This window comes from Schistocerca gregaria, chromosome 1 (assembly GCF_023897955.1).
Source record: "Schistocerca gregaria isolate iqSchGreg1 chromosome 1, iqSchGreg1.2, whole genome shotgun sequence".
NCBI lineage: Eukaryota > Metazoa > Arthropoda > Insecta > Orthoptera > Acrididae > Schistocerca > Schistocerca gregaria.
In genome coordinates, this window is record NC_064920.1 from 988,252,724 (window position 1) to 988,275,794 (window position 23,071).

Genomic DNA, 23,071 nt, shown 5'->3' on the forward strand with positions numbered 1-23,071 from the left:
CTGGAAAAGTTATGGCTACGGTGTTTTTCGATTCCGAAGGACTCTTGTTTGTGGACATCATGCCAAGTGGAACCACCATAAATTCTGATGTATATGTGACGGCAGTGAAGAAACTTCAAGCTCGACTGAGTTGTGTTCGACCAAATCGGCAAAAGCAGGATGTTTTGCCGTTGCACGACAATGCACGGCCACATGTCAGTCAAAAAACCACAGAAGCGATCACAAAACTCGGATGGACAACACCTTACAGCCCTGACCTGGCTCCATGTGACTATCATCTCTTTGGGAATCTCAAAGACTCTCTTCGTGGAACAAGGTTGGAAGATGATGACTCCCTTGTGCACGCTGCCAAACAGTGACTCCAACAGGTTGGTCCAGAATTTTACTGTGCGGGTATACAGGCGCTGGTTCCAAGATGGCGTAAGGCAGTTGAGAGGGATGGAAATTATGTGGAGAAATGAAAATATTGTTCCTAAAGGATGTATCTACACACTGTAAAACTTTCAAACATGTGGAATAAAAGATGGATTTAAAAAATAGTGTGAGTTTTTTTGTAACGACCCTTGTAGAAGCTTAAATTTTTTACGTCGACAAGTGACCGCATATCTTAGTATGTGACATAAATTTCATCTTGGTTCGTCTACTCGTTTCTGAGAAAAGGGGTTCTTAACAGTCAGACTGACAAGCAGATAGACAGACAGACAGACAGACGGACAACAAATTGATGTTATTTGGGTTCCGCTTTTTTCCGCTTGAGGTACAGAACCCTAAAGCTAGTGTGTGACATGTGCTGAGTAAATATTTGGTATATACTAATATCCTACACGAAATGAGTAGTACCTGCTGTGGAGCAGCAGTGCTGTCGGAGGCGACCTCGGAAACGACGGCCTCCTCAATCTCCGAGATGATCTCCTTGAGCGTGTTCTTGATGCTCTCCTGGTGGATCTCTGCGGGCTGCGACTCTGGCTGGGGAGGCGCCTGCTCCGGCTGCTGACCCTGGGGCTGCTCGTGTGGCGGCGCCTCCTGCTCTGGCTGCTGAGGTACCTGCTGATCCGGCTGCTGAGCCTCCAGCTGCTGGGGTTCCAGCTGCTGAGCCTCCTGGCGGGGCTGGTCCGGCTCGCCGGCGGCGGGCGGCGACAGCGGCGGCGCCTCCAGCTCCAGCTGCACCGTCTTCTCCTCCTCGCCACCTCCTCCCCCTCCCCCTCCCTCGTCTCCACCGCCGCTGCTGGATTCCTGCTGCGATACTGACGAGTGCTGCCAACAAACACAGCGCCGTCTTACAATATTTGTCGACACAAATTTCAAATCAGTGGCGCTTCCTACGAGGAGAAGATGGAACATTGATAGGTTGGTGCATTTGTACGAAGCGTTTTTGTTTTGCTTATTGGCACTTCGATTCCTGTGGTTTATTTATCGATTGTCATCTTTTATTTGTATGAGAGTATTTCCGAAAGTAAAGATACACCGTACGCCAGAGGAACAGAAAAGTTTTGGCGAGCAAGTTGGCAACACTGGTGTTAACTTTGAACCGTTAGCTTTCTCCTCGCGGTCGTTCGGCAGTTGAACGTTGCTTCTGGTTGGAGTAGGTCGTGTTTAAAATGGCTGCGCCCATTCAGAGTCTCGCCAAATGCGAAGTGCGCTCTGTCATACGTTTTCTTCGTGCAAAAGGTCAGCGACCAGCGGATATTTACAAAGAAATTGTTTCTGTTTATGGGAACATTATGAATCGACAAAATGTAAAGAAATGGTATCGTCATTTCTCTGAAGGTAGGACCGATGTTCATGACGAACAAAGAACCGCATGATCTAAGCCAAAATCACAAAAATCAGTGAGTGGCCATATGTGCATCTTGCTTGCTTGTCATCAACTGGCTCGTGAAGAACACCGACCATTCCTATCCTGTACCGTTACCGGTGACGAGAAATGGTGTCCTTGTTCTAACAGAAGAAAATGGAAGGAATGGTTGAGCCCACACGAAGCAGCAACTCCCTGTACAAAGTTCTTTATAGCTCGACGAGTTCTTCCCCTCAAAACCACGTGATTTCTGAGGCCGTGAAATCGGAAACCTATCCCAGCGTTGTCAGACTGTTGTAAATAGTGAAGGAGAACATATTACAGATTACCAAAATCTCTTTATATGTATATTTGTGTTTATTAAACTCAAGGAAAAGCGCTACGAACTTATGCACCAACCCAATAGTTAGTTAGTTTCATCTTCCGTAGCTAAATTGAACGGTCCTTTTCGATAAAAGGATGTGGAACGAGCAGTTATCAGGATATCTATACGTTATTATAGTTAACATTAACACTTGTTTATTGACAACCAATTTTTAAATAGAAATTTGTCAATGGAATATGAGTTATCTTGGAGAAATTATTTTAGGTTAGACGTATAACTTCCTTTGCTATCTGTCAGACATGGTAAGGTATTGGGAAAATGGTCAAACATTTTTGTTGGCGAATACTGATTTTCTTTCTGAGCCACGTTAAATGGGTAATAAATGTCATTTCCCCTCTAGTGTTGTAGATATGTTCCTCATGAATATGGTTCAAGTGGCTCTAAGCACCATGGGACTTAACAGCTGAGATCATCAGTCCCATAGACTTAGAACTACTTAAACCTAACTAACCTAAGGACATCACACACATCCATGCCCGAGGCAGGATTCGAACCTGTGACCGTAGCGGTCACGCGGTATATATTATCTTACTGCTTGCTTTTGTGCAATCAGTACTTTGTTCCTAAGTGATGAGTTATCCCAGAAAATTATTTCATAAGAGGTTATTGAGTAGAAATATGAAAAAATGTGACAGGAGTTAATTCATTTGTTTCTAATATCAGTAATTATACTCAGAACAAAAGTAGGTGAACTTAATTGTTTGAGAACCTCAGTAATATGCGTTTTCTAGTTCATGTTTTCATCAAAATGTATACAGAAAAATTTGGAGCATTCTACCCTACTCACTGACTCCTGTTCATCTGCTCATTGTATTTGTTGTACGGATCTAATACGAAACAAACTTTGTGTAAAAACACCAGTTCCGTGAAACTTGTGTTTTTCTAAGAGCCTAAGATCATCTACACAATCTCAAGCCTTAGAAAGATCACATAACATACCAACTGACAATATTATACTATTTAAGTTCATTAATTTGTGAATGAATGTGTAAAGAGCAATCTCAGTCGAGCAACCCTTCCGGAAACAAAACTCATTTAAATGTCATTAAGACGTGAAATATCAGTGCGTCAATCAAGAATATTCCGAGGCTCATTTTATTCCTGGAGTATAAGCGCCGTCAACGCAGTTAACTACGATCGGCGCTTGAGTTAATTGATATTCATTCACCCATACAGTTGTGAGCAGGTGGTGTTAAGTAGTGGACGTGCGATCGTAGTGACCGTAATGTGTCAATATGCTTGTGTTAAAAATCGCAGCGGAACAACGGCACTAAATCAAGTGTTCAAGACATTCTCAAGAATGTTTGGAAGAAGAGAAAAGTGTGTGCAAAGATGGACGCACACATCTTGACTCCTTAACAAAACAACAACGCGTGGACGCCTGCGGCGACTTCTTTTGAAATCCTAAACGTGGACATTTGTTCTGGAAAAAAAATCATCACATCTGAAAAGGTTTGGTATTATCAATAATAACGTACCACAAAACGACGAAGTGCAGAAATTCGCATGGTTGGGCAACGCTTTCTCTACATACTCGGCATTCCAAAAATGTGACGCATGGACGCATGGAGGTTCTGTACTTTCAACTCAAGTGGGGGAGGATATGTGGAATATCTGAAGTGTTAAAACAACCATTTTGACTTGTCTCTATTTTTTTTAATCTAGTCTCGAAACTGTCGGAGTGTACCTCAGTTAGCAGAAATACTCTCAGTGTTTAAAATATCATTAAAAAAACGTCATGAACCATATTATTCCACGTATTCAAATCTGTCGAATAAAATAGGGGAATATTCCGTCTAGTCCAGATGCTTTTCCCATTTTCAACTTTTTGGTCACATCATTCGTGTGTTGTTAACCGAATAAGTCTTACAAGGTAGAGGTACGCTGAGTTTTAACCATTTGTGTTATCCAAATTTTTCTTTGAACTTGCTTTAATGAGTAGAGCAGTGAAGACTTTCGTAGTTTCTGATCTGATGTCAAGTGCCATTCGAGACAGTGTTCCACCGGATGACTTTAATTTCGAGGTATATAAAGAAATAATTTGAATCAACGTGACTGTAAATGCAAGACTCGGGAATGCTATTGTTGCAAATACATGATCAGTATAAAATGGAAAGTTAGAGGCAATGATGCAAGCTAACGAAGTATTTCCTAGGACGGAATTTTACTTAGTAAATATAATTACGGCCGAAAAAAGATGTAGCTACAATTCATAGAACGCTTTAGAGGAAAAATGTGGATTGAAAAACTGAACTGTTCTAGCACAATATGCACAGAAAAATGAGCGGAAGTGTGAGAGTGCATATAGGCTCTAATCGTTGACTTCTCATTTCAACAGAATGTGGTGTTAAATGAGCCAGTGTGTTAAAAATACACGAGATGTTCCTGTGACGGTGGAACAGAGGTTCAGAAAAGAGGTTACAATTTGAGATAAGGAATCCTGGCTCGCAGTTATTATCATAATATATCTTAAACTTGAAACTTCCTGGCAGATTAAAACTGTGTGCCCGCCCGAGACTCGAACTCGGGACCTTTGCCTTTCGCGGGCAAGTGCTCTTTGGTTTTAACGTTTTATTTTTTAAGCTCACTGATATTTATACCAGGGTCATTATATTAACGACTCATTTATGTATTTTATTTCTGTTTACATTTATGAATGAAGAATAATAAGCACTGCAAGGAATATGTGCTGAATTATTTATTACATAGCACTTGAATAACGAATTTCTTTGTTATTATCAAGAAACCATCTTTATCTGTTGCATTACAACCAGAAGAATTGTTGGTAGGTAAAATTAAATATTTTTATTGCTTACCTATTGTACGTTAGCTTACCGTTTATTCATCTATCCATGTTTTATTGCTTCTGCGATCAAACAATCATATTATCGAGCGCAAGAAACGAAGAACCTTAGTACGAGCTTTGGAACCAACTATCTTGATTTCGTATTGACTTTAATTTTTTTAGAGACATCCAGCACTTACATGAGAATCGGTTACTTCCTCAGGCTGTTTTTGTATACGAATGCCGAACTCTTCTTTCCAGTCGCACATGTATGTCAGAGATGTTTTTGGTGTAAAGCGTGTTGTTGTTTATAGCTGTAAAATAAACAGTCACGGCGTTCCTGTTCCAGTGACGAGCGCCGCGTCTTTGAGCGACTGAAAGTACCAGCACTGCGCCGAGGTATTTGGTCTGCTGTCGTTGCTAACCCAAACACCGTCAGACTGTTTGAAGCAGCCAGACGAGGAGTCGTTCATTGGCTTTGGAGCGACTCTGGGATACGTTGCTTTCTATAGGGATGTATCGTGTTTCAGCCGCGGACAAAAACCCGAGGAAACAGAATTAGAAGCGCACCCGGCAGTATCTGAACTCTCCTGTGGACTTTCGAAGCGGAATGTCGCATTTTCACGTGTTTGGTTTAGTATTAAATATATCTTTTTTCTCTAAATTTCTTCCACTGTACGGATTTCATATTGTGTTGGGGTAAAGCAGGTATAGCACTTAACCTCGGTTTTAGCAAAAGTGTCTAGCATGGTTCTAGATCTACATATCCACGATCAAAGGAAGCAATCTCGAAACATGGTTGAATTAATCGTAGTAACTCTGAATATATCAGACTGCTCTAGATGTATATTTCCCATCACTACTGGTATCGGTGGGTAGTCCATTCTAAAATGTTCATCAACTGTTTTAACATAAAGTTGCTTCCGTGAAATACTTGAAAATGCACTGACGGTCGAAAATGGTCGTCATGAGAAATATATTTAAGCAACTAAAGCTGTGACCTATTCAGAATATTGGAAGTAGTCGAGGACACTATGTGTTGAGTGTGTCCCGAACAGTAGTGCATTCACAACAAAGAAGTAAGACAAAAAAGGGCACCACGAAGGAATTATGCAAAATTATAACAAATTGTTATTCATGTAGGTACCAACGGTGAATGCAAACTTGTAAACTTTAGCTATGGATGAATGTGTGACGCTCCAGTGTAACATAACTATGCAGATGGCAAAGATAATAAACAGGGGACGTGTTGATACCAGGGCATAAAGTCCTTGAGACCTTCATTACGTGTACTCAGTTGGGTAGTTAGTATGTCTCGCAGACAGGCGCGTGAACTATATACACAGATGTCAGCTTTTGATAGAGGACGTGTAAATGAGTTCAAAGAAGCAAGTTGGAGTAATCAGCTCGCGATTTGAATAGAAACAATGCCACTAATAGACCATGTTGACAGGAATGGGTGAACCGTGGCCGAACAAGTCGTCACGAAGGTGAGAGATGACAGAAAATGACGACCGAAAACCGTCAGAGAGGCACTCAGAGCTCCAGATTCATCATTTTCATCATCCGACATGCAGCTGGTGCTTCAGTGACCACAAGGACCATTACTAGGCGGCTCAGAGTTCACAGCACCCCTTGTGCCGACTGCCTTTGACCTCTGCAGACCAACAAGCCCGTTTGCAGTGGGGTCGAGCACATTCGGGCTGGAATCTCATTGGCTAAGCGAAGACGTGTCTGGAGACGCCCTGGACAGTGGTGGGATACAAACCTGGATGTCGCCCATCATACAGCCCGACAGCTAGGAGTAATGTTTTTTTGGTGCCGTTTCTTTTCATAGTAGGATCCCTTTGGTTGTCATCCTTGGCACCCTTACAGCACAGTGGTACGCCGACGATACTCTACTCCTCGTTTTGTTGCCCTTCATGGCAAGCCATCCGGGGCTAACATTTCACCAAGGTACGGAAGGCAATACTGAGCTTACGACTTATCTTAGAAGAAAGATTAAGGAAAGGCAAACCTACGTTTCTAGCATTTGTAGACTTGGAGAAAGCTTTTGACAATGTTGACTGGAATACTCTCTTTCAAATTCTGAAGGTGGCAGGGATAAAATACAGGGAGCGAAAGGCTATTTACAATTTGTACAGAAACCAGATGGCAGTTATAACAGTCGAGGGACATGAAAGGGAAGCAGTGGTTGGGAAGGGAGTAAGACAGGGTCGTAGCTTCTCCCCGATGTTCTTCAATCTGTATATTGAGCAAGCAGTAAAGGAAACAAAAGAAAAATTCGGAGTAGGTATTCAAATCCATGGAGAAGAAATAAAAACTTTGAGGTTCGCCGATGACAATGTAATTCTGTCAGAGACAGCAAACGACTTGGAAGAGCAGTGAACGGAATGGACAGTGTCCTGAAAGGAGGATATAAGATGAACATCAACAAAAACAAAACGAGGATAATGGAAAGTAGTCGAGTTAACTCGGGTGATGCTGAGGGAATTAGATTAGGAAATGAGACACTTAAAGCAGTAAAGGAGTTTTGCTATTTGGGGAGCAAAATAACTGATGATGGTCGAAGTAGAGAGGATATAAAATGTAGACTGGCAATGGCAACGAAAGCGTTTCTGAAAAAGAGAAATTTGTTAACATCGAGTATAAATTTAAGTGTCAGGAAGTCGTTTCTGAACGTATTTGTATGGAATGTGGCCATGTATGGAAGTGAAACATGGGGGATAAATAGTTTGGAGAAGATGAGAATAGAAGATTTTCAAATGTGATGCTACAGAAGAATGCTGAAGATTAGATGGGTAGATCACATAACTAATGAGGAAGTATTGAATAGACTTGGGGAGAAGAGGAGTTTGTGGCACAACCTGACTAGAAGAAGGGATCGGTTGGTAGGATATGTTTTGAGGCATCAAGGGATCACCAATTTAGTATTGTAGGGCAGTTTGGAGGGTAAAAATCGTAGAGGGAGACCGAGAGATGAATACACTAAGCAGATTCAGAAGGGTGTAGGTTGCAGTAGGTACTGGGAGATGAAGAAGCTTGCACAGGATAGAGTAGCATGGAGGGCTGCATCAAACCAGTCTCAGGACTAAGACCACAACAATAACAACAGTGCCCGCCCGCGGAGGGCGAGAGTTTTCACTGATTGTCTTCGTGCTTGGACTCTACCTTGGGCAGCAAGGTTGCCGGATATATCACCATTTGAGAACTTGTGGAGCATTATAGGCGGGGCCCTCCAACCAGCTCGGAATTTTAACGATATAACGCGCCAGTTGGGCAGATTTTGGCACGATATACCCCAAGAGAATAGCCAACAACACATCAATCAATGTCAAGCGGAACAACTGCTTGCATAAGGGTCAGAGGTAGATCAACGCGTTACTAACTTGCTCAATTTGTGAAGCTGTTTCTCTGGAATAAATCATCCAATTTATCTGAAATCTAATAATTTATTTTTGTCTAGACATGTAAAAGACATCTATCGATTTCCGTCCCATTCTACAATCCTTCGTGGTGCGTCTTTTTTTTAAGTCTTATAGTGTATTTACTAAACACCTGAGGTTTGCGTAATAGCTGGAACCGATGCTGCTGAGAAATAGATTTTTGCAATTAGAGCTGTGATAGAGTCGACGGATTAATCACAGTTGCCGATCCTATGTCCAACATGAATAACATGCCTAACGACTTAATAGCAGTAGATATCCATCAGTTTGAAAACACTGTTCACAAGAAAGAATTACAAATCACCTACTACTTTTTTTATTTCCAGAGCATTCTGTCGATCCTGTATCGTAAACAAACTACTAAATTATAACAAATGTTTGTAATAAATATGGCCAATTTTACACGTTCAATCAATAATTGGTACTGACTCTGGTTTTTTGTTTTTGTTTTAACTGCTTTCTCCAGATCCTTATAATCACAGACTAGTTTGTACTGTTCTGAACATTTAAAAGACTTTTGTACGTAGATTAAACTATTGTAGGCGAATTCGTACAACGTTTGAGAAACATCATCTCATTATACGAATACACTGAGGTGACAAAAGTCATGAGGTAACTACTTATACTGTGTCGGATTTTCTTTTGCCCTGCGAAATCATCCACATGCGTACTAAAAGAAATCCGATAAATTTTGGGTATACGATAAATCGCACAAATCTAAGGGCTGTCAATTCGACTAAATACCTATGAATTACAATTACGAGCAACTTAAATTGGAAAGACCACATAGATAATATTGTGGGGAAGGCGAAACAAAGACTGCGCTTTGTTGGAAGAACACTTAGAAGATGCGAAAAACCCACTAAAGAGACAGCCTACATTACACTTGTCCGTCCTCTGCTGGAATATTGCTGCGCGGTGTGGGATCTTTACCAGATAGGGTTGTCGGAGGATATCTAAAAAGTGCAAAGAAGGGCAGCTCGTTTCGTGTTATCGCGCAATAGGGTTGAGAGTGTCGCTGATATGATACGCGAGTTGGGGTGGCAGTTACTGAAACAAAAAGGGTTTTCTTTACGGCGAGATATATTTACGAAATTTCAATCACCAACTTTGTCTTTCGAATGCGAAAATATTTTGTTAACACCCACCTACGTAGGGAGAAATGATCATCGTAATAAAATAAGAGAAAACAGAGCTCTAACGGAAAGATTTTGGTGTTCGTTTTTCCCACGCGCCATTAGATAGTGGAATGGTAGAGAAGTAGTGTGAAAATGGTTCGATGAACCCTCTGCCAGGCACTTAAGTGTGAATTGCAGAGTAACCCTGTGGATGTAGATGTAGTGCAGCAACTCGGCGTGCTATGGACTCAGAAAGTCGTTGGAAGTTACTTGCCACGCTACTTCTATAGCTGTCCATAAATGCGAAAGCGTTGCCGGTGCGGGATATTGTACAAGAACTGACTTGAGGATTATGTCCCACAAATGTTCGATGGGATTCATGTTGAGCGATCTGGCTGGTCAACTCATTCCGCCCTAATTATCCAGAATATTCTTCAAACCAATCGAGAACAATTTTCACACAGTGACTGACGTGGTTGCTTGTGAACATTAAGTCTATGAATCCACAGCACTTGCCCGCGAAAGGCATAGGTCCCAATTTCGAGTCTCGGTCCGGCACACAGTTTTAATCTGCCAGAAAGTTTCAAGTCTATGAATGGGTGCAAATGATCTCCAAGTCAATGATCTGTTCGGCGGGATCAGAGGAGCCAGTCCATTCCATGTATATAGAGCCCTCATCATTAGGGAGCCACCACCAGCTTGCACAGGGCCTTGTTGATAACTTGGGTCCATGGCATCGTGGGATCTGTGCCACTCTCGAACCCCGCTATCGACTGACATCGCGACTCATCTGACAATGCCAGATTTTCCAGTCGTTAGGGCCCATACAATATGACTACGAGGACAGGAGAAGGTCTGCAGGTGATGACGTGCTGTTAGCAAAGGAACTCGCGTCGATCGCCTGTTGCTGTAGCCCATTAACACCCAATTTTGTCGCACTGTTCTAATAGATATGTTAGAATTCGACTTTTTCGGTTATTTCATGCAGTGTTGCTTTTCTGGTAGCACTGACAACGCTACGCAAACGCCACTGCTCTCGGTCGTTAAGTGAAGGCCTTCGGTCACTACGTTGTCCGTGGTGAGGAGTAACGCCTGAAATTTGGTGCTCTCGGCGGACTCTTCCCGCTGTGCGTCTCGAAATACTGAATCCTCTAACGATTTCGGAAATGAATTATCCCATGCGTCTAGCTACAACTAATATGCGGCGTTTAAAGTCTGTTAATTCCCGTCATGCGGCTATAATCACGACGGAAACCTTTTCACATGAGTCGTCTGAGGACAAACGAGAGCTCCACGAATGCACTGCCCTTTTATACCTTGTGTATGCGACGGTACCGCCATCTGCATATGTGCGTATTGCCATCCTATGACTTGTATCACCTCAGCGTAGAAGGTTCACCGGGTGTCGTAGATTATCTGGTTACGAGACTTTTTTTAATGGATTTGTTTAGCATTGTCTTGTTATATGTAGCGGCTTACCATGATATCTACCAAATCTTAAGGTATCGTAATCGTCAGTGTCTAATTTTAGACAGCTTATACATCACCAAATATTAAATTTACATATTGGATTCCATGCAACATCGGCGATGGTCAAAACGGTGCAAATGGTTCAAATGGCTCTAAGCACTATGGGACTTAACATCAGTCCTCTAGAACTTAGACCTACTTAAACCTAACTAACCTAAGGACATCATACACATCGATGCCCTAGGCAGGATTCGATCCTGCGGCAGTAGCGGTCGGGCGGTTCCAGACTGAAGCGCCTAGAACCGATCGGCCACAGCGGCCGGCGGTCAAAACGGTTTACATGAGATATCATAGGTATAAGTGGTTCTCACTTCCCCTAAAATATCTGGCCTGGCCACAGGCCACAGAACTTGTTGACTTTTTAACAGGTGGCCAGGAGAAATCACATAAGTTTGAAGCTGGAAATCTCAGGCACTATTTACAAACAATATCACTTTCCTTACATCCGGCGAAGTAAAAAATTTCAGAGCAGCCACCTGTTCGCGCGATACGTTATTCGTCCTGTTGTCGGCACCCCTCCATGTTCGTCCTGATTCTGCCAGGGGAGCCTCTAGACATTATCATACAGTTTAGCGGCTAAAGAATGATTGCAAAATGAGCTCCGGCGAAAACGAAAAGGGTCTGCTAGACTCACTGAGAAACTACTTGTTTTGTATTAGTACGTGACTGTTTTCAGCCTCATGTGTGGCCTTAGATTGTGACAAATTCCGTCAGTCTGGTCATATCAGAGGTAACGTAAGAGCAGTTTAGAACGGAAGTTTTCTTGCACTTCCCTCAAAGGGTAAAAACGTGGGAAAGGACTGGAAGAAAAGTTTTCAGCAGTGGAGAATATTACGGGACAGTTTTTCCCAAAGCTTCTCCATAATCTTATTACTAACCCACTACTCCTACTAGACTACCATGTCAATTCAAATCACAAGCGATACATGATAAGTATGCATGTAACTGAAACAAACACCAATGATTGTAAATGTAATAACAACCTTTTCATTTGATTTCTATATGGTGGTGAAGGCTGTGTGCAATTTTTAAGTGAGCTGAGTCTCCTGGCTGACTGCGATAACGCGAGGACCAAAGGGGTAGAATAGCAAGCGGGTCCTAAAACTTTTTTTCGTTAAAGGACAGCGTTCCTGGCAGGTATGCTCTGGGCGACAGGAGATGTCTGGGACAGAGCTCGGCCGCACCAGAGGACGGGAGGCAGAACTCGGCAGGATGTAAACTCGCAACGAGAGGACAGCTACAAGAACGCGTTCTGAAAAGATAGTGAACTGCACGGGGATAGGAAAACACGAGAGGACTCTGGCGCACTCAAAAGAGATTACCATTAATTGATATTATGTTTTGTAAGAGAGCCCAGGATTGGCTCACCAAAATTATTTTTGTAGCAGGAATGAGAACTCCCGAGTGTCTACGTGCAGCTGCCATCATTGGGATAAACGTGGAAACAACCTCGTTGTGGGAGAGGTTTTTTCTGTTTTCTCACCTACTCTGATGAAGAAATGTATGTTACGGGTTAATCACTGCAAATTTCTGTAAGAAGGAGGAGATTGGTAATGTTGTTGTTGCAGTCTTCAGTCCTGAGACTGGTTTGATGCAGCTCTCCATGCTACTCTATCCTGTGCAAGCTTCTTCATCTCCCAGTACCTACTGCAACCTACAGCCTTCTGAATCTGCTTACTGTATTCATCTCTTGGTCTCCCTCTACGATTTTTACCCTCCACGCTGCCCTCCAATACCAAATTGGTGATCCCTTGATGCCTCAGAACATGTCCTACCAACCGATCCCTTCTTCTGGTCAAGTTGTGCCACAAACTTCTCTTCTCCCTAATCCTATTCAATACTTCCTCATTAGTTATGTGATCTACCCATCTAATCTTCAGCATTCTTCTGTAGCACCACATTTCGAAAGCTTCTGTTCTCTTCTTGTCCAAACTATTTATCGTCCATGTTTCACTTCCATACGTGGCTACGCTCCATACAAATACTTTCAGAAATGACTTCCTGACACTTAAATCTATACTCGATGTTAACAAATTTCTCTTCTTCAGAAATGCTTTCCTTGCCATTGCCAGTCTGCATTTTATATCCTCTCTACTTCGACCATCATCAGTTATTTTGCTCCCCAAATAGCAAAACTCCTTTACTGCTTTAAGTGTCTCATTTCCTAATATAATTCCCTCAGCAACACTCGACTTAATTCGACTACATTCCATTATCCTCGTTTTGCTTTTGTTGGTGTTCATCTTATATACTCCTCTCAAAACATTGTCCATTCCATTCAACTGCTCTTCCAAGTGCTTTGCTGTCTCTGACAGAATTACAATGTCATCGGCGAACCTCAAAGTTTTTATTTCTTCTCCATGGATTTTAATTCCTACTCCGAATTTTTCCTTTGTTTCCTTCACTGCTTTGCTCAATATACAGATTGAATAACATTGGGGAGAGGCTACAACCCTGTCTCACTCCCTTCCCAACCACTGCTTCCCTTTCATGCCCCTCGACTGTTATAACTGCCATCTGGTTTCTGTACAATTTGTAAATAGCTTTACGCTCCCTTTATTTCACCCCTGCCACCTTCAGAATTTGAAAGAGAGTATTCCAGTTAACATTGTCAAAAGCTTTCTCTAAGTCTACAAATGCTAGAAACGTAGATTTGTCTTTTCTTAATCTAGCTTCTAAGATAAGCCGTAGGGCCAGTATTGCCTCACGTGTTCCAATATTTCTACGGAATCCAAACTGATCTTCCCCGAGGTCGGCTTCTACTAGTTTTTCCATTCGTCTGTAAAGAAGTCGTGTTAGTATTTTGCAGCTGTGGCTTATTAAACTGATTGTTCGGTAATTTTCACATCTGTCAACACCTGCTTTCTTTGGGATTGGGGTCCCCAATGTCTGAGGGTATTTCACCTGTTTCAAACATCTTGCTCACCAGATTGTAGAGTTTTGTCAGGACTGGCTCTCCCAAGGCCGTCAGTAGTTCCAATGGAATGTTGTCTACTCCGGGGGCCTTGTTTCGACTCAGGTAATATTTTCATGAATTTTTCATTGGACGGAACTTGGAAGCCCCACAGTGATTGGTTAACGAAAATCCAGTGGTACCGGAACCAGCAAGATTTTTCTAAGGCAAGCGTGTCGGGACTTGATATTAGAGCTCCATAGAGGGAACACTTTGTCTCCATCTGCGCTTGCACCAGACAACGGTTTAGGTGATGGTCATACTGAGACGGCCACAGAGCCAATCACAGATGCTGTGGCCGAATTTGTAACCTTCAGCTACCACTGCAGCCATTCTCTGCATCTGAGACAGTGATTGTGGTAAAGAAAAAGCGAAGGAGACAATGATAGTTTGAGAGAAAGAGAGGGACATAGTAGCAGTAGAACACAATGAAGGAGACAATGCGTGTGGGAGAGGAACAAAGAAAAGGAGAAAGTGAATGTGGTTGAGAACCAGTGCTAATGGGTGTGTGTGTGTGTGTGTGTGTGTGTGTGTGTGTGTGTGAGAGAGAGAGAGAGAGAGAGAGAGAGAGAGTATAAGACAGTGACAACGACCAAGAGTGAAAGTGAGAAGAGACAGCAGCAGTGGTAAGGAATTAATGAGGTAGTAGCAATAACAGAAAGCAAGAGGAAGATCGCGACAGCGAGGGGAGCCAGCTGTAGTTGGACAGAACGTAGGAGACTGTCAGGTGCACTGATCCATTTTGGGTATAGATCACCCCCACCCCACCCCAAAACCCCTCCCGTCTCATAATGTAGCGTACTACTCATTGTTCTACATCAGTAGGTCTCCTGTAAACCAGATACACGCAAGGATAAAGCTACAGCGATACATGTAACACGAAACGGGGACTACCGACCAATAGAAAAATACGTCCGACGAGTCGACTTTCATGCTGTTGCATAATGGGAACATGTGTTTACTTAGTGGCAACCCAATATGAAGGGTGAAATCCAGACTCTCTTCGGACCGTGAAGCGTGATGGACGATGTGTAATGGCGTGAACAGTCATAGCTTTTGGGTGGTTTTGTCAACACGCACTGAAACGAAATACAGCCATGGATGTGTATGAAAAGGAAGGAAGTTTATATTTCCCGGATTGTTTCAAGGTCGGGAAAGCAATCGGCATGCTTCTTGACAGGAACCATTCCGGCATTACCAGGGAGCGATTGAGGAAATCACGGAAAGCCTAAATGAGGTTGTGTGGACGCCGGTTTGAACCGTCTTCCTCCCGAATACGAGTCCAGTGTACTAACCACTGACCGAAGGTGTATGGAACCATTTCAGGAGGCCGCATGTATTCTGCAGCGCAGATATTGTTCTCAATAATTGAAAGGGTCTTGTGTGAAGACAAGTCCCTCCTTGGACACGGCACGAAATGTCCACTTATTGGACGATCTGTTCAAATGTTCAAATGTGTGTGAAATCTTATGGGACTTAACTGCTAAGGTCATCAGACCATAAGCTTAGACACTACTTAACCTAAATTAGCCTAAGGACAAACACACACACACCCATTCCCGAGGGAGGACTCGAACCTCCGCCGGGATCAGCCGCACAGTCCATGACTGCAGCGCCTCAGACCGCACGGCTAATCCCGCGCGGCGGACGATCTGTATTATAAAAACAATTAGGATTATATTGATATTCTTCAGCATCTCTCAAAGAACTAATTTTCCCCAAGGAATGAAGCGAGTATAAAATTTGTTTAACCTCCTCTAGGCACCGCTTCGCTGGAGGATTCAGCAATTTCGGTGGTTAAATGTGGTCCTGCTCCATATTAACCTGAGTGGACAAAAGTCGTAGAAAGGCAACGGGGCACGGCTATGTCGTAGACTAAGGAAGTCTATGCTGTGTTGTCTTAGTACAGTGACGGTAGAAATGGATTCCTGACCCCTAAAATTCAAATAGGTGGCAAGGTAACTGTCGTCCTCTGATGTGACTTTCACATGTAGAAGGACTGTTTCAGCGATACTAAAGGCCCACCGTAGACACTGTTGTGCACAGAATTCTTGTGTAGCCGATATGCTGTGACTAATGTGGCTGTACCGCTTATCTTTCCACGTTCAAATTCGATTGACTGGCGACAAGCTGTCATTTTTACAACACAGCTGTCCGTAACAGACTGCTCAGATATAGAGCCTACACTCGGGCTGTCCGCCGCACAATGTTCGGACGTCATACACAGCACATTTTCAAATGGGAAAACCCTCCCCTTGATTTTTGCCCACTCGGTTTACTTGGGTATTGATCTTTGTTTTCTAATGCCTGTATGCACCAATATTGATCTGATGGGGCGGGTGGAGCAGATAATGAGGGAGAAAGGGAAGCACTTACCTGCTCGACGACCTGTCCGTCCTGCTCGCGGACGAAGCTCTCCTGCGTGACCTCCCTGGAGTAGCTGGTGACTGCTGGCGGCTGCTGCTGCTGCGGCGGCGGCGCCTCAGCCACTTGGTTGCCATTGTCGTCCAGGGGCTCGTCCTGCGACAACCACAGCCGATTAAGTTTTGCGCTCTGATCATGCTGGAGAATGTTACCAGTGGCAGACCGCGTAATGTTGGAAACGTTTCGGAAGACATGGGCAGCACATTCGGCTGCACGGGTGTGTGATCTCAAATCATCTAGTACATCTACATCTACATCTACATCCATACGCCGCAAGCCACCTGACGGTGTGTGGCGGAGGGTACTTTGAGTACCTCTATCGGTTCTCCCTTCCATTCCAGTCTCTTATTGTTCGTGGAAAGAAAGACTGTCGGTATGCGTCCTTGTGAGCTCTAATCTCTCTGATTTTATTATCATGGTCTATTCGCGAGATATACGTAGGAGGGAACAATATATTGGCTGACTCCTCGGTGATGGTATGTTCTCCAAACTTCAACAAAAGCCCGTACCGAGCTGCTGAGCGTCTGTCCTGCAGAGTCTTCCACTGGAGTTTATCTATCATCTCCGTAACACTTTCGCGATTACTAAATGATCCTGTAACGAAGCGCGCTGCTCTCTTCTATCAACCCTATCTGGTACGGATCCCACAGTGGTGAGTAATACTCAAGCAGTGGGTGAACATGTGTACTGTAACCTACTTCCTCTCTTTTCGGGTTGCATTTCCTTAGGATTCTTCCAATGAATCTCAGTCTGGCATCCGTTTTACCGACGATCAACTTTATATGATCATTCCATTTTAAATCACTCCTAATGCCTATTCCCAGATAATTCACGGAATTAACTGCTTCCAGTTGCTGACCTGCTATATTGTAGCTAAATGATAAGGGACCTATCTATCTATGAATTCGCAGCACATTACACTTGTCTACATTGAGATTCAATTGCCATTCCCTGCTCCATGCGTCTATTCGCTGCAGATCCTCCTGCATTTCAGTACAATTTTCCATTGTTACCACCTCTCGATATACCACAGCATCATCCGCAAAATGCTTCAGTGAACTTCCGATGTTATCCACAATGTCATTTATGTATATTGTGAATAGCAACGGTCCTACGACGCTCCCCTGCGGCACACCTGAAATCACTCTTACTTCGGAAGACTTCTCTTCATTGAGAATGACATGCTGCGTTCTGTTCTCTAGGAACTCTTCAATCCAATCACACAACTGGTCTGATAGTCATATGCTCTTACTTTGTTCATTAAACGACTGTGGGGAACTGTATCGAATGCCTTGCTGAAGTCAAGAAACACGGCATATACCTGGGAACCCGTGTGTATGGCCCTCTGAGTCTCGTGGACGAACAGCGCGAGCTGGGTTTCGCACGACCGTCTTTTTCGAAACCCATGCTGATTCCTACAGAATAGATCTCTAGTCTCCAGAAAAGTCATACACTCGAACATAATACGTGTTCCAAAATTCTACAACTGATCGACGTTAGAGATATAGGGCTATAGTTTTGCACATCACTTCTACGTCCCTTGTTGAGAACAGGAATGACCTGTGCTCTTTTCCAATCCTTTGGAACGCTACGCTCTTCTAGAGACGTATGGTACACGGCTCCAAGAAGGGGGGCAAGTTTCTTCGCGTACTCTGTGTAAAATCGAACTGGTATCCCATCAGGTCAAGCGGCCTTTCCTCTTTTGCGCGATTTTAATTGTTTCTCCATCCCTCTGTCGTCTATTTCGATATCTACCATTTTGTCATCTGTGTGACAATCTAGAGAAGGAACTACAGTGCAGTCTTCCTCTGTGAAACAGCTTTGGAAAAAGACATTTAGTATTTCGGCCTTTAGTCTGTCATCCTCTGTTTCAGTACCATTTTGGTCACAGAGTGTCCGGACATTTTGTTTCGATCCACCTACCTCTTTGACATACGACCAAAATTTCTTACGATTTTCTGCCAAGTCAGTACATAGAACTTTACTTTCGAATTCATTGAACGTCTCTCGCATAGCTCTCCTCACACAACATTTCGCTTCGCGTAATTTTTGTTTGTCTGCAAGGTATTTGGCTATGTTTATATTTGCTGTGAAGTTCCCTTTGCTTCCGCAGCAGTTTTCTAACTCGGTTGTTGTACCACGGTGGCTCTTTTCCATCTCTTGCGATCTTGCTTGGCACATACTCATCTAATGCATATTGTACGATGGTTTTGAACCTATAAGGTGCAAACTGCCTTATGATATGCGGCGGAGGGTATTTTGTGTCAATTTCTCACTTTCTTGTCCAGAACGATTGCCGGTAAGTCCCAGTCTGAGCTCGAATCGCCTCAACTTTAACTACATGGTCATTTCGCGAGATAATCGTAGGAAGAAGCAATGTACTGATTGAGTAGAAACAAGTTTTTAGCGTTACGACTTTTCTACATCAAATGCCAGCCTCATGGAATTTCCATTATTATCCATTTTCTCATTTATACACTACTAGCCATTAAAATTGCTACACCACGAAGACGACGTGCTACAGACGCGAAATTTAATCGACAGGAAGAAGATGCTGTGATATGCAAATGTTTATCTTTTCAGAACATTCACACAAGATTGGCACCGGTGGTGACGCCTACAACGTGCTGACATGAGGAAAGTTTCCAACCGATTTCTCACACACAAACAGCAGTTGACCGGCGTTGCCTGGTGAAACGTTGCTGTGATGCCTCGTGTAAGGAAGAAAAATGCGTACCATAACGTTTCGACTTTGATAAAGGTCGGATTGTAGCCTATGCGATTGTGGTTAATCGTATCGCGACATTGCTGCTCGCGTTGGTCGAGGTCCAATGACTGTTAGCAGAATATGGAATCGGTGGGTTCAGGACCGTAACACGGAACGCCGTGTTGGATCCCAACGGCCTCGTATCACTAGCAGTCGAGATGACAGGCGTCTTATCCGCATGACTGTTAACGGATCGTACAGCCACGTCTCGATCCCTGAGTCAACAGATGGGGACGTTTGCAAGACAACAACGATCTGCACGATCAGTTCGACGACATTTGCAGCAGCATGGACTATCAGCTCGGAGACCATGGCTGCGGTTACCCTTGACGCTGCATCACAGACAGGAGCGCCTGCAATGGTGTACTCAACAACGAACCTGGATGCACGAAAGGCAAAACTTCCTTTTTTCGGATGAATCCAAGTTCTGTTTACAGCATCATGATGGTCGCATCCGTGTTTGGCGACATCGCGGTGAACGCACATTGGAAGTGTGTATTCGTCATCGCCATACTGGCGTATCACCTGGCGTGATGGTATGGGGTGCCATTGGTTACACGTCTCGGTCACCTCTTGTTCGCATTGACGGCACTTTGAACAGTGGACGACACATTTCAGATGTGCTACGACCCGTGGCTCTACCCTTCGTTCGATCCCTGCGAAACCCTACATTCCAGCACGATAATGCACGACCGCATGTTGCAAGGTTCTGTACGGGCCTTTCTGGATACAGCAAATGTTCGTCTGCTGCCCTGGCCAGCACATTCTCCAGATCTCTCACCAACTGAAAACGTCTGGTCAATGGTGGCCGAGCAACTGGCTCGTCACAATACGGCAGTTATTCTTGATGAACTGTGGTATCGTGTTGAAGCTGCATGGGCAGCTGTACCTGTACACGCCATCCAAGCTCTGTTTGACTCAATTCCCCGGCGTATCAAGGCCGTTATTACGGCCAGAGGTGGTTGTTGTGGGTACTGATTTCTCAGGATCTATGTACCCAAATTGCGTGAAAATGTAATCATATGTCAGTTCTAGTATAATGTATTTGTCCAATGAATGTTGTGGTGCACAGGCCACTGGGATGCTACCTCAGCATTACGGGGCCGTGTGACGCGGACCGAAGTGAACGAAGCACTGTAGTGGAAACGAATAAATCATTTGGATAGTTCTCGCCGAGATTTAATATGGCACCTCCTGGCACCCACCCACTACATTTGGTGTCCTTGTGCCACATTTGGCGTTTGATGCCACAACAATATGAAGACTAAGAGATGAATGAAAATTTATATAAAGGCTGAGATCCGAATTTGGGTCACCTGCTCACTAGGCAGATGCTCTAACCGCTAACGTTTCAGTAGGTTAAAGCTGCTATGCCTGGGTTTATGCAGGATACCTCGTTTCATTTGATGCTGAGGTGCTACTCCAATACACTTGGAGAACATCTGCAGTGCTGTTCGAGTTTAGGGGGAATACCAAGTGTTCTGAGGCATGAATGGCACTTTGGATTGAGGAGGAGGCGTGCTGGGGTAGTCCGTGCTGTTGTGTAAATCCACTGTGCCAGGAAGGAGTAGTGGTTAGCACATCTGGCAAGCGAGCAGGAGAGCTGAGTTTGAATCTTGGTCTTGGTACAAATTTTCATTCCTCGCTTCAGTCTGCACATATTAATATTTTATAAAAATCAACATGGATTCCGCAAACAGAGGTCTTGCGAGACTCAGCCCGCCCTGTTCCCCCATGAGATCCATAGCTCTGCAGACAACGGCGTTCAAGTTGATGCCGTGACCCATGACTTCAGGAACGCATCTGACATCATCCCGCACAGCACATTGCTCTTAATGGAACAAAATTGACAGATGCAAAGATAATTTCCGGAGTACCCCAAGGAAGTGCGATAGGACCGTTACTGTTTATAATGTATAAAAACGATCTACACTCATGCTCCTAAATTAAAGATAATTGCAGAATGTGGTGCCACACAACTGGCGCTAATAGCATAGGCCCATAGGGAACACACACGGCGCAGATCTGTAAGTTCACGATATTAGTGATAAGTTGAGAAAACGGTGCCGAAACACATGTGCTACTAAACGCCACTGTTTCCTGCGCATGTACCCCGACATCAATATGGGATATGATCACCATGCACATGTACACAGACCGCACAACGGGTTGGCATACTCTGGATCAGGAGGTCGAGCAGCTGCTGGGGTATAGAATCCCACTGTTGCACCAGTGCCTGTCGGAGATCCTGATGTGTCGTAGGGGTTTGAAGACCTGCAGCGATATGTCGACTGAGAGCATCCCAGACGTGTTCGATGGGGTTTAGGTCTGGAGAACAGGCAGGCAACTCCATTCGCCTGATATCTTCTGTTTCAAGGTACTCCTCCACGAGGGCAGCTTGATAGCGCCATGCGTTATCATCCATCAGGAGGAAGGTGGGACCCACTGCACCCCTGAAAAGGCAGACATACTGGTGCAAAATGACATCCCGATACACATGACCTGTTACAGTTCCTCTGTCAAAGACATGCAGGGGTATACGTGCAACATTCATAATCCTACCCCACACCAACAAACCACGACCTCCGTACAGGTCCCTTTCAAGGACATTAAGGGGTTGGTATCTGGTTCCTGGTTCACGTCAGATGAAAACCCAGAGAGAATCACTGTTCACACTATACCTGGACACGTCCGTGAACGTAACCCTGCACCACTGTTCCAGCGACCATGTACTGTGTTCTTGACACCAGGCTTTACGGGCTCTCCTGTGACCACGAGTCAGTGTAATGCACCTTGCAGGTCTCCGGGCGAATAAACCATGTCTGTTCAGTCGTCTGTAGACTGTGTCTGGAGACAACTGTTCCAGTTGTACCTGCAGTACTCCGTGGCCGTCTGCGGGCACTGATGGTGAGATATCGGTCTTCTTGTGGTGTTGTACACTTTGGACGTCCCGTACTGTAGCGCCTGGACACGTTTCCTGCCTGCTCGAATAGTTGCCATAATCTTGAGATCACACTTTGTGGCACACGGAGGGCCCGTGCTACGACCTCCTGTGTTAGACCAGCCTCTAGTCGCCCTAGTATTCAACCCCTCACAACGTTATCAATATGTGTTCTTTGAGCCATTTTCAACACACAATCACCATTAGCAGGTCTGAAAACGTCTGCACACTTACTCGCTGCACCGTACTCTGACATGCACCAACACACTTCTGCTTATGTGGACTGCTGCCATCGCCATCGTGCGACGACCGCAAGTCAAATGCACCACATGGTCATATCCCAAGGTGATTTAAACCCTCAAACCGCCCACCAGAGCGTTGTTTGACCAAGTATCAGCATTATTTTGAGCATTAGTGTAGTAGAAAGCGTCCGATAAACTTTAACACTGTTCGCAGATGATGGGGTTGTCTAAAACAAAGTAGCGACGCCAGAAGGCAGTATCAATGACTTGCAGAGGACTGATGAATGGTTCAGGCTCTGGTAGTAGACCGTCAACATAAAGAAATGTAATATATGGCGAATACATAGGAAAAGAAAGCCATTATCGTACAACTACACTATTGATGACAGATTACTGGAAACAGTATCTAGGAGTAACTATTCAGAGCTACCTAAGGTAGAATGACCACTTAAAACAAATACAGTAGTAGGAAAAGCTGATGCCAAACTGAGATTCGTTGGAAGAATCGAAAGGAAACGTAACTCACCTATGAAGGAAGTGGCTTATAAGACGATTATTAGACCGGTTCTTGTGTACTTACCATTGTTATAGGATGCATACCAGATAGAACTTATAGAAATAGAGAAGATCCAACAAGAGCTGCGAGTTTCGTACATGATCGTTCAGTCGGACGAGAGCCTTACAC

General features: G+C 44.1%; 1 protein-coding gene across 37 annotated transcripts in view; it reads right to left on the reverse strand.

Moving 5' to 3' along the window:
- LOC126277939 (synaptopodin-2) overlaps positions 1 to 23,071 on the reverse strand; it is a 388,910-nt gene that overhangs the window by 220,589 nt on the left and 145,250 nt on the right. For all 37 annotated transcript variants that reach the window (XM_049977868.1, XM_049977848.1, XM_049977858.1 and 34 more), the window contains 2 exons: positions 16,389 to 16,532; positions 841 to 1,254 (listed from right to left, as the gene is read on the reverse strand). In XM_049977868.1, the coding sequence (XP_049833825.1) occupies positions 841 to 1,254; positions 16,389 to 16,532 (558 nt within the window). The remainder of the gene's footprint in view (positions 1 to 840; positions 1,255 to 16,388; positions 16,533 to 23,071) is intronic.